The sequence below is a fragment of the Lithobates pipiens genome, unplaced genomic scaffold, assembly GCF_037356315.1.
Source record: "Lithobates pipiens isolate NorthernLeopardFrog02 unplaced genomic scaffold, aLitPip1_a1.2 Scaffold_8, whole genome shotgun sequence".
Lineage (NCBI taxonomy): Eukaryota > Metazoa > Chordata > Amphibia > Anura > Ranidae > Lithobates > Lithobates pipiens.
This window is the reverse complement of record NW_027507903.1, coordinates 181,282,988-181,298,170: the sequence shown is the minus strand read 5'-3', so window position 1 is coordinate 181,298,170 and position 15,183 is coordinate 181,282,988. Positions and strand designations below refer to the sequence as shown.

General features: G+C 44.3%; 1 protein-coding gene across 7 annotated transcripts in view; it reads right to left on the bottom strand.

The window, feature by feature from the left end:
* Positions 1-15,183, bottom strand: part of KIF21A (kinesin family member 21A) — a 270,632-nt gene that overhangs the window by 59,368 nt on the left and 196,081 nt on the right. For 5 of the 7 annotated variants that reach the window (XM_077473889.1, XM_077473892.1, XM_077473894.1 and 2 more), the window contains one exon: positions 2,199-2,219. The exons of the other annotated variants lie outside the window; for them this stretch is intronic. In XM_077473889.1, coding sequence (XP_077330015.1) covers positions 2,199-2,219 — 21 coding nt within the window. The remainder of the gene's footprint in view (positions 1-2,198; positions 2,220-15,183) is intronic. 7 annotated transcript variants of the gene reach the window in all.

Genomic DNA, 15,183 nt, shown 5'->3' with positions numbered 1-15,183 from the left:
ATCCCATCCTTGCTTGACACATGCTCCCCTTACTAAAAGCAGAATTAGGGCACAAACCACTTTAACCCTAACAAACGGATGACACCAAAAGTGTAAAATGATATTATTGTGCTCTTAAGTGAGTGTGGTGTAAAACTACATCCCTGAAAAGACTTTCCCTGTATAAAGTGGCCCTTCTAAAGTCTAATTTCTCCCTTCATTGCTACCAAACAGACCTGTTTTATCATTTTATTTCACTCCCTCATTCAGTCCACGTCAACTTTTTTTCTACCTTTAAACTCTCTACTTCATCCCCCACTTCTGCTGCCCACCAACTTATTCACTGCCCAGGACATTGTCATTCATTTAAAAAAAAGACAAATGCAATTTGTGATGAATTGCCACTGTTCGGTTATTTCCACCAATTAACATACCATCTATACCACGACAAACAACATGCTTCTTTTGACCCCATCATTACAGGGAAAGTTGCTAAACCTCTCCTGACACCCACACAACTACTCAATTGGACACCACTAGTCTAAACAACCTAACACTTGTCTTCTTTCTCCCATATACCACCAATCTCCTAGAATGCCTAATCCCCCCAAGACACTGTTGGACCCCTTCCATTCTTAAAGCTACACTTCTTTCCTTGGTTAGCTGATAACCTGACATGGCTCCCAATACTATTTTGCTGTTGACAAAACCCAAATCTTCACCATTACTTTGCCGCCCCCCACTCAGTCTGGTTGTGCATCACTAATCTACAAACTGACAGTATGGATGTCAAAACAACTTCCTAAAACTCAAACATAATATGTACTTCACCTGTGCCACTGCCCAGACATTTCCATCAAGGGATAGCATTGGGAAGCAAGGGTGCTAGGTGTAAACTTGGAAATCTGCACTCATCCTCACATAAGATCACTATTCAAATGTTTCTGCCTCCATTTGCTTAACATTTCCTAAAAATTACAATTCTTAACCAACTACACCATAAATCTACCAATTAATTCACTTATCACTCACTTAGACTACTGCAACTCATGCCTCATTAGTCTCCCCCTACATTCTCTATCCCCCTTGAGTCTATCATGAGTTCTGCTGCCAGACTGGTGTCTATTGAACCAAGAAATAAAGTTCAAAATATTAATAGTAGCTTACAAAGCCATCTACATCTCTGCCCAGGTACATCACCGATCTCATCTCAAAATATAAACCAAACTGTCCACTACACTCCTCCCAAGACCTCCTGCCCTCCAGCTTGCTCACCACCTACACGCATGAGCTTGTCTAGGACATCTACACAGCCTCTCCCATCCTGTGGAACGCCCTAATCCAACCTGTACAACCATCTCCTACTCTGCCATTAGGCAATTCCTGAAATTCACCCCTTCAAGTAAGCCTATTCTAGCCCTTTGCTAGCAAGTGAATTTTACTTTCTCGATCAACTCATCACCACACAGCTACTACCTTCTGCATCTTATCTCCTTTGATTGCAAGCTCTCACTAGCAGTGCAACCCTAACCATCTTGTCCTGAATTTTATTGCAACTGCATTCTCTTGCCTTATTTTGTAAAGCAATGCTTAAAAAGGTTCCTGCTATATAAATCCTACATAATTATAGATGACCAACTTCAGTTAAGTTTATAAATTAAAATAGGAATATGAAGTCTGTACAATACTTATGCCATAAAAAGGGAAACATCCAAATCACAGTTTTTAAAAATTATGCTTACCTTAAAAAGAAATGTGAGGGGCTTTGTCCCTCTCATCCAAAAAATAGAACCAATTGGTTGCAACTACTATATACTGGGAGCATTGCTCAGAGTAAACATTGATATATTGTGTGAGTATAACAGCTGTTAAAATGTTTGATGTGACTTCTAAGTAAGCTGGAGGGATTAATAATGGAATGGGTGACCTGACAACTTTTAATGTTACGGTACTGAATAATCTAAGGCTGGAAAGTTAATGGTGTGTCAAGTCTTACAGATGTACAGAGGCAATATTATCAGCATTCAGCTGTTAATATCTTGTTTAATGTATGAGCAGGGATGAGGTTGGGGATGTGTTGATGTGGAGATGTTCTCAAAAGGAGGACATGCAAAGTAAGCATATTCTCAGAAGGTCTGCGTGGTCTTCTGGTTAGTGCTTATGGATAATTAGTCAGTCATGCATTTGCACAACAAAGAAAGTGCTTAAAACATACTTACCCATCTGAATGCTATCTAGGTCTGTGTAAGTTAAAAGCAAGGAAACAAAAACCAACACCAAAATCAAAACAGAGCCAACTGCCAAGGGAAACAATCTCCATTGCTATCAAGAAATTTGACTGGAAATCACATGAAAGGAGTAAAGCAGCTCAAACCATTGGGGTGTAAGCAATACTAACCAAAACTACATTTCAGGCTTATTTACACATACATAGCTTGTGGAAAAATAAAAATAAAAATGTTTAAAACGTCACTAAAAATGTAAAGCATCACAGAGTGTATACATTTTTCCTTGCACTCTCCCTTTGTGTCTGTTGTCAATGCTGTGAGCATTTAGTAGCTAGAGTTCTGCTTTATACAACGGGCTACGCTGCAACACAGTATATCGGTGTCATAGTATAAACAGCACGGAATAGTGTTGGGACTGTGGACAGATAGCGATATTTAGGCCTCATGGAATGAATGAATGCCCAAAACGCTTGACGCGCCTAAACACGCCTGAATGCATTTGCAAAGTGCTGATTTAGGCACATTTGAAGCGTTTTTTTTCCTCCCCTGTGTGCATGAGGCCTAAAAAAAAAAAAAAAAAAAAAGGAAAAAAAAAGGAAAAAATATTACTAGAAGAAAAAAAAAAAAAAAAGTGAACAGTTCAATCCCAAGATTGTATTAAACCGTTTGTTCCCCAACACTTCATATTCCTGATATGTGCCTACTGTACCATATACTTGTATGAGAAAGTATTCTGTTCTCCTTTATGTAAAATCCCTGGTGTCCCTGCCAGTCCCTATTAAAAACTGACCACACCAAGGAGAACCCAACGTGGTAAGTTCTCTAGCTATGCTGGAAACTCAGTGTGCTCTCCTCCAATGATCAGACTTGTCCTTACATGCCCCTGCTGCACAGCCATTCACCCCCAGCTCTTATGCAGCTGAGAACAGAGGGCTTATGATCACTTTATAAAAAAAAATTTAAATTTAAAAAGAAGGTATTTATAACGTATTTTGATATGTATAGAAAAAGTTTTCCCTTTCATTTCTATTTTTAACTAAATAGCTTGTTTTACAAGGTGATCGTTTACAATCACGTTAAGACATGGATCTTTATAGTAATGTGAGCAGAGAAATCTGTTTTATTTTAGGCAAAGTGGACAGTAAGTGTTCCTTTACATTAGTTAGTCTGGCTGAAAAAAAAAAAAAAAAAAAAAAAAAAAAAAAGACACAAGTCCATCTAGTACAACTAATTAAAAAGGGAAAAAAATATATATACAATCCTATACCCACAGTTGATCCAGAGGAAGGCAAAAAAAAACAGCAAAGCCTACTCCAATTTGCTCCAGCAGAGGGAAAAAGCCATACTGATCCCCCAGAGACAATAAAATATTCCCTGGATCAATTTTACTTATAAATGTTCATATCCAGTTAGTATTCAGTTATATTATGTACATTTAGAAAAGAATACAGGCCTTTCTCAAGTAATCTACTGAGCTGGACAGAACCACCTCTGGAGAGAGTATATTCCACAATTTCACAGAGCATACTGTGAAATTTTGAGATGAAATTGTTTCCTCTAGACGTGTCCCGCGTCCTCTGATGACCCTAAAAGTAAATAACTCATCAAGCTGCACGATTAGCCGTTTAAAAAAAAAAACGCAATCTCGATTTAACCCCCCCCCCCCCCATCTTAATATAGCATTTCCTCGATTCAGTGCAAAGAGCACTTTGCTGACAGCTTAAAAAAACACACACACACACACACACACACACACACACACACACACACACACACACACCAGGCAGCCTGTCAAGTTTATCACAACAAATGAAATGTAAAACATTTTTTTTTTTTTAAACTAAACAGCAAAGTCAGTCCATTTTTTTTTTTGTATAATGTGAAAGAGGTTACCCCATGATAATCGTGATCTTTATCCTAAGTAAAAAAAAAAAAAAAAGCCCAAAACTGCATATTCCAAATGAGGTCTTATTAATTTGTACAGGGGCAAAATTATGCATCTCTCTCTGGAGTATACCTCTCTTAATACAGTGCATAAAGTGCATAACTTTACATTTATCAACATTAAAGAGGAAGTAAACCCTAATGGGTTTACTTCCTCTTTGTCTCCTTGCAAAGGTAAAGCATAATGGGCTACTATGCATCGCATAGTAGCCCATTATGTGCCACTTACCTGACACAGGAGCCAGCGATGTCACCGCTGTAGGTCAAAGTGGTTTGTAAGGGTTTACAACCACTTTAAACCTAATTTGCCACTTAGTTGCCCAATTAAACAGTGCATTGAGGGTGGCTTGAAAGTTGGAGAGATCCTGTAAGGATGGTATTCCACTGCATAGCTCGGTGTTCTCTGCAAACACTGGAATAGCACTTTTAATTTCAGAACCTAGATCATTTATAAATATATTAAAAAAGTAAGGGTCTCAACACTGACCCTTGGGGTACACCACTAACAACCCAAAACCATTCGTGGGAATGGATCATTAACCACATTAGCAGTGTGTGGGGAACTGTGTCAAACGCTTTTGCAAAAGCCAAGCATACTTCGCCCACAGCCACTCCTTTGTCTAAGGCAGGCATGTCCAAAGTCCGGCCCGCGGTCTGGTTTTGAACGGCCCGCCTGGTTGTTTAAACACATAACTTTTGTGGCCCCCGGCGATCTCCCAGCGCCGGGGCCTCAAAAGATATATAGTCCGGCTGCCTCAGAGGGAGGAGACGGGACGAGTGCTGTGCACACAGGAGGAGAATTTCCTGTTTACACGGCAGCTGTAATAGGAAGTCCTGTCTCTGCCATTGGATGACTGTACTGTCCATCAAAGGAGGCGGGACTTTCTCTTAAAGAGGCCGTTGTGTAAACAGGAGATTCTCCTGTAAGATGTCTTTGGCGCTCGTCCTGCCCTCCATGGCTGCACTGATGGTAATGGTAGCTGCATTCCTGGCAATGGTGGGTGAAATTCCTGGCAATGGTGGGTGAAATTACCGGCAATGGTGGGTGAAATTACCGGCAATGGTGGCAGCATTCCCGGCAATGGTGAGTGAATTCCCGGCAATGGTGGGTGCATTCCCGGCAATGGTGGGTGCATTCCCGGCAATGGCGGGTGCATTCCCGGCAATGGCGGGTGCATTCCCGGCAATGGCGGCTGCATTCCCGGCAATGGCGGCTGCATTCCCGGCAATGGCGGCTGCATTCCCGGCAATGGCGGCTGCATTCCCGGCAATGGCGGCTGCATTCCCGGCAATGGCGGCTGCATTCCCGGCAATGGCGGCTGCATTCCCGGCAATGGCGGCTGCATTCCCGGCAATGGCGGCTGCATTCCCGGCAATGGCGGCTGCATTCCTGGCAATGGTGGGTGAAATTCCTGGCAATGGTGGGCGAAATTCCTGGCAATGGTGGGCGAAATTCCTGGCAATGGTGGGTGAAATTCCCGGCAATGGTGGGTGAAATTCCCGGCAATGGTGGCAGCATTCCCGGCAATGGTGAGTGAATTCCCGGTAATGGTGGGTGCATTCCCGGCAATGGCGGGTGAATCCCGGCAATGGTGGCTGCATTCCCGGCAATGGTGGCTGCATTCCCGGCAATGGTGGCTGCATTCCCGGCAATGGTGGGTGAATTCCCGGCAATGGTGGGTGAATTCCCTGGCAATGGTGGGTGAATTCCCTGGCAATGGTGGGTGAATTCCCTGGCAATGGTGGGTGAATTCCCTGGCAATGGTGGGTGAATTCCCTGGCAATGGTGGGGGCTGCATTCCCGGCAATGGTGGGTGAAATTCCCGGCAATGGTGGCAGCATTCCCGGCAATGGTGGCAGCATTCCCGGCAATGGTGGCAGCATTCCCGGCAATGGTGGCAGCATTCCCGGCAATGGTGGCAGCATTCCCGGCAATGGTGGCAGCATTCCCGGCAATGGTGGCAGCATTCCCGGCAATGGTGGCAGCATTCCCGGCAATGGTGAGTGAATTCCTGGCAATGGTGGGTGCATTCCTGGCAATGGTGGGTGAAATTCCTGGCAATGGTGGCTGCATTCCCGGCAATGGTGGCTGCATTCCCGGCAATGGTGAGTGAATTCCCGGCAATGGTGAGTGAATTCCCGGCAATGGTGAGTGAATTCCCGGCAATGGTGAGTGAATTCCCGGCAATGGTGAGTGAATTCCCGGCAATGGTGAGTGAATTCCCGGCAATGGTGAGTGAATTCCCTGGCAATGGTGGGTGAATTCCCTGGCAATGGTGGGTGAATTCCCTGGCAATGGTGGGTGAATTCCCTGGCAATGGTGGGCGCTGCATTCCTAGCAATGGTGAGCGCTGCATTCCTAGCAATTGTGGGTCTGCAGATAGACACTGACCCTTGTTTTGCTTCACAGTTCTTTATTTAAAATGTTAAGTTTTTTTTTCCTGAAGCTTCCCTCTTAAAGTGAAGGTGCGTGTTATACGTCAATAAATATGGTGTATCCAAATAATACACTTGAGTTCATCTATTCACCACACACAGCCACAAAGGCAAGAGAATTCTTGTTGGGCCGTGTATTAGTGCTCGGATGGACACGCTTAGACCGAATTTTAATGCTTTAAAGAATGTCAGGCAAAATGGTCGGCCCTCGCGCATGTTCAGTTCATCAAATCTGGCCCTCTTTGAAAAAAGTTTGGACATCCCTGGTCTAAGGTTTTATTTACCTCCTCATAAAAATAAATCAGGTATGCCTGACAACTTCTGGCTGTCTTTCACAAATTCATGCTGTCTTGAAATATATTTTTTTTCTAGCAAGAACTTGTGGTCTTTTATTAAACTGTCCAGTAATCTTCCTAACTATAGAAGGTAAACAGGTGGATAGTTACTTAGTAAAGACTTTGATCCTTTTTAGCCACTTAACGGCCAGCTCATGTACATATACGTCAGCAGTTTGAAGATGGATATCTCGGTAACGACAGCGACCGCTGCCACAACCGAGATATCCATCTTTAGAGCCAGCGGTCCTGTGTACAATAATGGTGGTCTCTGCGGCGGATTCACCGCAAGATCACGTTAGATCACCGTTATCGGCGGCGGGAGAGGTGCCACCCCCCTCCCGCACCCTCTGCCGCTTACCAGAGTCGTTGGTAGCGGCGGAAGCGATCGGGACCTTTCCGTGTCTATCTATAGCGACAAGTGAGGGGAAGATTGTCCCCACCCGTCTCCATACCATAGGAGGGCGGAAGCAATGTCAAAATGTCACTTCCACCCATACTTCTTACAGGCACTTTTTTTTGTCATTTTTTTCAAATGACATTTTTTTTTTTTTTTTGCATTTTAGTCCAAATATGAGATCTGAGGACTTTTTGACCCCAGATCTCATATTTAAGAGGACCCATTATGCTTTTTCTCTATTACAAGGGATGTTTACATTCCTTGTAATAGAAATAAAAGTGAGCCATTTAAAAAAAAATAAAAAAATAAAAAAAAGGTGAAAAATATAAAAAAAAGGTGAAAAATATAAAAAAAAGGTGAAAAAAATAAAATTAGGTAAAATAAATAAGGAAAACATTTTTTTTGTTTAACGCGCCCCGTCCCAACGATATGAAAACGGTGGTCAAACCACATGCAACCTGTAGAATTTTTAAAACGTCGCCTATGGAGATTTTTGAGGGTAAAAGTTTGAAGCCATTCCACGAGCGGGCGAAATTTTGAAGTGTGACATGTTGGGTATCAATTTACCCAGTGTAACATTATCTTTCACAATATGAAAAAAAAAAATTGGACTAACTTTAACTGTTGTGGGTTTTTTTATTTAAAAAAAGGTGAATTTTATTTCCAAAAAAGTGCACTTTTAAAACTGCTGCACAAATACGGTGTGAAAAAAAAGTATTGCAATGACTGCCATTTTATTCTATAGGGTATTAGAAAAAAAAAAACAATCTATAATGTTTGGGGGTTCTAAGTAATTTTCTAGCAAAAAACGAGGCTAGTCCTTAAGTGGTTAAATATAAGCACCACATTGGCCTTATGCCAATCCAGCGGTACTATTCCAGTCATTAACCACTTCAGCCCTGGAAGAATTTTCCCCCTTCCTGACCAGAGCACGTTTTGCGATACGGCACTGCATCACTTTTACTGACAATTGCAAGGTCATGCAACGTTGCACCCAAACAAAATTGAGAGCTTTCTTTTGGTGGTATTTGATCACCTCTGCAGTTTTTATTTTTTGCGCTATAAAACAAAAAAAAGTGTGACAATTTTGAAAATAAAGCAATATTTTTTACTTTTTGCTATAATAAATATGCCCCCCCCCCCAAAAAAAATTCTCTCAGTTTAGGCTGATATGCATTCTTCTACACATTTTTGGTAAAAAATAAAACTGATTTTATTAGCAATGGCGGCGGTCTTCATCATGACTACGATATAACGGCAGACACATCGGACACTTTTGACACTATTTTGGGACCAGTGACATTTATACAGCGATCAGTGCTATAAAAATGCACTGATTACTGTGTAAATGACACTGGCAGGGAAGGGGTTAAACACTAGGGAGCGATCAGGGGGTTAAGTGTGTCCTAGGTGATTCACTCAGTGATTCTAACTGTAGGGGGATGGGCTTACTACTACATGAGAGAGCTCACTGCTCCCGATGATAGGGAGCAGTAGATCCCTGTCATGTTGCTAGGCAGACAGGGGAAATGCCTTGTTTACACAGGCATCTCCCCATTCTGCCGCTCCATGTCACGATCAGGGGCTTTCGGAGAACATACAGTCCGTGGGACCTGTGGCTACGGAGTACGCAACGTGGGCGCCCATTAAGCCGCATCTTAAAGGGGATGTACAGCTACCCCCATTTGCACAACCATGCCATTGTGCCAACGTACATAGTCGTGCGCTGGTCGGCAAGCGGTTAATGACTCCCTAAAAATTGGAAACACTGGCTTGGAAATGACAGAGCTCAATTCTTTTAGGATCCATGAGTGTAAGCCATTTGGTCCAGTTGCTTAATTCAGCTTATTCTGTCTAAATATTTCCAGACCATATTTTAAGCTATAGTGGATCATTTGGGGCTGTGTCAATAACATCCCCATTATGGACATGAGCTCCCCCATGCTCCTATGTATACACAGAGCTAAAGAAGGTATGTAATAAATTTGCCTTCTCTTTGTCTGTACTCACCCAATCTAGATTTCTTAAAAGGCCTACATGCTCAGACCTAACCTTTTTACTATTAATATTTTTGAATAATTTTTGGAGAGTTTGTTCTTTGTCCTTTACATTTCTAATCTTTTACCTTGGCACGTGATCTAATCCACCTGCCTTACCCACCACATCTCTGCACAGACCTTTGAGAGGGGTGTCACTGATATTACAAGTGCAAGTTATCATGTGGGGTGTGAAAGCCTGGTCTCTGCTTGTGTATTCCATGCTTATGGAACAATTTCAATGCCTAAACTGCAGATAATATGGTTGTTGGAAGTGCAAGAGGAAGAAATAAAAATACCGCTCCATAGAATTTTTTGTTTTGTTTTTAATATTCATACTTGCCTATTATTAATTTAGAATGTTAAGGATCCAGGCACACTGAGCTTAAAAAAATGCAGCTTCTAAGGTTTTAGCTTTTCCCCTTAGAAGAAGCGCAATGTTCTCCTATGTGCCCATGCACATTTGGATGTTATTGGGGCATATTTTAAACCCAGGATTTACAGGCAGAAAAAAAAAAAAAAAACTGAGTTTTTGAGCAGAGTTTTCAGGCAAAAAAACAAAAACCCCAAATGCTCCTAAACTCCTGTACAAAATGCTCTATATATATGAGCATTTCCCCTCCCCCCTCCCACCCCACCCTGCCTAAACAACTGGCTTTTTTTTTTCCCAAAGCCCAGCGTGCATGGACCCTTAACCACATGCCGACCGGCGCACACCGATATACGTCGGCAGAATGGCATGGACAGGCAAATGGGCATACAAGTGCGTCCCTTTAAATTTGCCGCCGGTCGGGAACCTCCCGATCGCGGGTCCCGTAGACTCGATCACCGTGGGGATACCTGCAATCGTCTAACAGGGAGGAAGAACGGGGAGATGCTAATGTAAACAAGCATCTCCCCATTCTGCCTAGTGACAGTGTCACTGATCACTGCTTTCTGTGATTGGATCAGAGATCAGTGACGTGTCATACACAGCCAGGGCCCCCCACAGTTAGAAGCACTCCTCAGGGCTCACTTAACCCCTACACTACCACCTAGTGGTTAACTCCTTCACCGTCAGTGTTATTTACGCAGGAATCAGTGCATTTTATAGCACCGTTTGCTGTATAAATGACAATGGTCCCAAAAAATGTGTCAAAAATGTCTGTTGTGTCTGCCATAATGTCGCAGTCACGATATAAATCGCTGATCGCCTCCATTACTAGTAAAAAACAAAACAAATATGCCATAAAACTATCCCCTTTTTTGAAAACTTTTGCGCAAACCAATCAATCGCTTATTGTGATTTTTTTTACCAAAAATATGTAGACGAATAGGCAGCCTAAAAACTGAGGACTTTTTTTTTTTTTTTAACCACCTCGCGCCCGCCCTATAGCCGAATGATGGCCGTAGGGCAGGCGCGTTCGTCCGGGAGGCCATCCCTGGACGTCCTAATGTTTACTTCCGCAATGCGCGCCGCCGCGGGCACGCATCGCGGAAGTTCTGTGTTCGCCGTGTCCCCCGGAGACAGGCAAACACAGATCGCTGTAAACGGCCAATCACAGCGGCCGTTTACAGCGCGATCGGCGTGTCCAATGGGAGATGATCTCATATGTAAACATATGAGATCATCTCTCAGCGCCGATCTCCCTCCTCACACAGACAGAGTGCGAGAGGGGAGAGTTGAACGGCTGCAGCGGCAGCCGTTCTGCTTCCCTTTGTTTTGATAAAAAAAAAAGTGCCATTCTCCCCCAGCAGTGCCATCCATCCTCCCCCAGCAGTGCCATCCATCCTGCCCCCAGCAGTGCCATCCATCTTGCCCCCAGTGCCACCTGCCCCCAGTGCCACGTATTAGTGCCATCTGTCATCAGTGCCACGTGATAGTGCCATCTGTCATCAGTGCCACGTGATAGTGCCATCTGTCATCAGTGCCACGTGATAGTGCCATCTGTCATCAGTGCCACGTGATAGTGCCATCTGTCATCAGTGCCACGTATCAGTGCCATCTGTCATCAGTGCCACCTGTCAGTGTCACGTGCCATCTGTTGTCAGTGTCACGTGTCATGAATGCCACTTATCAGTGCCATCTGTCATCAGTGTCACGCGTCATCGGTGCCATGTATTAGTGCCATCTGTCATCGGTGGCACGTATTAGTGCCACGTATTAGTGCCATCTGTCATCGGTGCCACGTATTAGTGCCACGTGTCATCAGTGCCACGTATTAGTGCCATCTGTCATCAGTGCCACATGTCATCAGTGCCACGTATAAGTGTCATCATTGCCACGTATAAGTGCCATCTGTCATCAGTGTCACGTGTCATTGTCCTGGTGCTTCAAAAGTGTAATAAATAGTCAACAAGTTAGATGTGTAATTTATGCTCCTAGAACACATGATGGCGCTACCTGCATGTTGGGCCTCTCTATGTGGCCAGGCTGTGAAAAAGTCCCACACATGTGGTATTGTAATACTCAGGAGTAGAAGAATTTTTTGGGGGGTGTCATTTGTGGTATACACATGCCATGTGAGAGAAATAACCTATTACAATGACAATTTTGTGGAGAAAAAAAAAATGAAAAACCTTAATTTTGCAAAGAATTGTGGGAAAAAAACGAGAGTTAGACTTACCGGTAACTCTGTTTCTAGGAGTCGTCCAGGACAGCACTAGAGAGATAGGCTCCACCTCCAGAGGCAGGAAACACAAACCAGATCTTTAAAGGGCGGTCTCCGTCCCTTCCCCTTCAGTCTTGTAAACGAGAACTTCCCCGGAAACGGCTTCTGTAACGACAAAAACACTTGTCCAGCATTATAACAGCATATAGGGAGGGAATCCATGCTGTCCTGGACGACTCCTAGAAACAGAGTTACCGGTAAGTCTAACTCTCGTTTTCTCTAGTCGTCTGTCCAGGACAGCACTAGAGAGGATCAACGAGAACTTACCAGATTAGGGGGGGGACTACCGCTTGAAGGACCTTTCTCCCAAACGCCTGGTCTTGCGCTGAGATAAGGTCCAATCTGTAATGCTTCATAAACGTCGAGTAGCTTGACCAAGTTGCTGCTCGACAAATTTGTTCTGGTGTTGCTCCAGCTCGCTCTGCCCATGAGGTCGATAGCGCCCGTGTGGAGTGAGCCATGGGGGAAAAAGGACATTCCATTTTCATTCCTTTGTAGGCTTCTACAATAGCTTGTTTGATCCACCTTGCAATTGTATTTTTTGAAGCTTGTGACCCCAATTTTTTACCCGCATGTAAAACAAATAATGCATCTGATTTTCTAATGTTTTTTGACATCTCCAGATATTGTAAGACACAGGCTCTCACATCCAGTTGGCTGAACTCAACCTCCTTAGGATTAGTGGGAGACCCACAGAACGAAGGCAAAACAATTTCCTGTGTTCTGTGGAATTTTGTCACTACTTTGGGTAAAAACCCAGGGTCCGTGCGCAACACCAGCCTATCCTCAAAAATTTGTAAAAACGGTTCTTTCACTGAAAGTGCCTGAAGCTCGCTAATGCGTCTGGCTGTGGAAATAGCCACTAGGAACACCGTTTTAAGCGTGATCCATCTCAAGGAAGGTTCTTCTTCCAGAGACTTTTTTACCCATCCCTGTAACACAATTGACAGGTCCCATTTGGGTAAAATTTTGAAAGGAACAGGTTTAATCCTGGTCAACCCCTTAAAGAACCTGCTAACTAGCGGGTCTATCGCCAGAGGTTGATCCAAAAAAACAGACAGGGCCGTAATTTGTACCTTTAAGGTACTAATGGCCAGCCCCTTATCCACACCGTCTTGTAAAAATTCCAAGACTGTCGGGATACTTATAGACACCTTTTTAGTGTCCAACCATGAACAAAAAACTTTCCAGTATTTAACATAAATTGCTTGGGTTACCTTCTTCCTACTAGAAAGAAGTGTTTTAATTACCCTATCTGAGAGTCCCTTAGACTTCAAGAGACTCTCTTCAGACGCCAGGCCGATAACTTTAGGGTCTGTAGTTCTTGTAGCAGAACTGGACCCTGAGACAGCAGATCCTCCCTCTCGGGCAGTATGAGGGGAGGTTCGTCTGTCAGGCTCAGCAGCACCGAGAACCATGGTCTCTTCGGCCAGTACGGAACCACTAGTATCAATGTGGTCTGTTCCTGCAAAAATTTCCTCAGGACTAGAGGAATTAACTTGAATGGGGGGAAGGCGTAGCAAATGTGAAAAGCCCAGCTTTGTGCCAAAGCGTCTATCCCTTTTGCCCCTGCCTCCCTCTCTAGGGAAAAGTATACTGGGACCTGGGTGTTCGCTTTCCTGGCGAACAAGTCCACTTCCGGAAGACCCCATTTGCGCACTAACATCTGGAAAATCTCCCTGTTTAGTGACCATTCTGATTCGTACACCCGGTGTCGACTCAGAAAGTCCGCCAGGTGGTTGTCCACCCCTTTTAGATGGACCGCTGAAAGCGATTTTAGGTTTTGTTCTGCCCAATGCATGATCGTACTTGTTAGCTTGATCAAGGACGGGCATCTTGTTCCTCCCTGCTTGTTTAGGTAGGAAACCGTCACTATACTGTCCGAGAGGACCTGTACATGGTGGTCCTTCAGATCCCTGGCGAACACCCTTAAGGCTTCCCAGACTGCCTGCAACTCCCTCCAATTGGCTGACCTCTGGGACTGTGTCTTCCCCCAGCATCCTTGGGCTACCTTCGACCCCAAGTGGGCCCCCCAGCCCCAAGCACTGGCATCCGTGGTGATGCGAACAGACACTGGAGGAGACCACCAAAGACCCCGTACTAGGTTCTCTTCTCTCTTCCACCACCAAAGAGACCTTTTGGTCTTTGAGGATAGATGGATAGTCCTGTCCAGGGACTCTTGTGTCCCGTCCCAACTGTCCAGAATATTGGCCTGGAGACACCTGAAATGAGCTCTTGCCCAAGGAACTGCAGGGATTGTTGCCACCAATAGGCCCAACCCTGCCATAGCTGACCTGATGGAAATTGTCTGATTGGACTGCAGGAAGGTTACCATGTCTTTTACCTTTATCACTTTTTCCTCCGTGAGGAAGACTTTCTGTGACACTGAATCTACCAGAAAACCTAGATACTGTAAGACCTGTGTTGGTATCAGGTGTGACTTCTCTTGGTTTATCAACCACCCCAACCTTTTTAGGCAAGAGATAGCTACCCTCAGATCTCCCTGCAGTTGGAGCTTTGAGGGGGCAAAGAATAAAAGGTCGTCCAAGTACGGTATGACAGCGATCCCTTTCAGTCTTAGGGGAGCCAATGCTTCTGCCAGGACCTTGGTGAAAATCCTGGGGGAAGAAGACAGACCGAAAGGCAGAGCCCTGAATTGGAGGTATCGAATCTGACTTCCCCAAAGAATCGCTATCCTCAAATACTTTTGAGAGTCTTCTCGAATCGGGATGTGAAGATACGCGTCCCTTAGGTCGAGAGAGGCCATGAAACAATTTGGAGGGAGTACTGATCTCACTGTAAAAATTTTTTCCATCCGGAATTTCCTGTAAGTTACCCACTTGTTCAGTAACTTCAGATTCAAGATCAACCGGAATTTGCCTGACGGTTTCCTTACTACAAACACGTGTGAATAGAAACCCTGATTTATTTCCTGTGGCGGAACTGGCACTAGAACCCTCTGATCTATTAAATCGCCAATTTGCGACAGCAAAGCTGACGCTTTCTGGGGGTCTTTGAGAGGTTTGGTCAGACACATCCTTGCAGGTGGGACGTGTGTGAACTGTATTTTGTAACCCTCCCTGATGATCCTCCGGATAAAAGGACTTGGAGTAGCGTATTCCCACTGTGGGAGGAACTGCCCCAGTCTCCCCCCCACAGGAACCGCGTCACTGG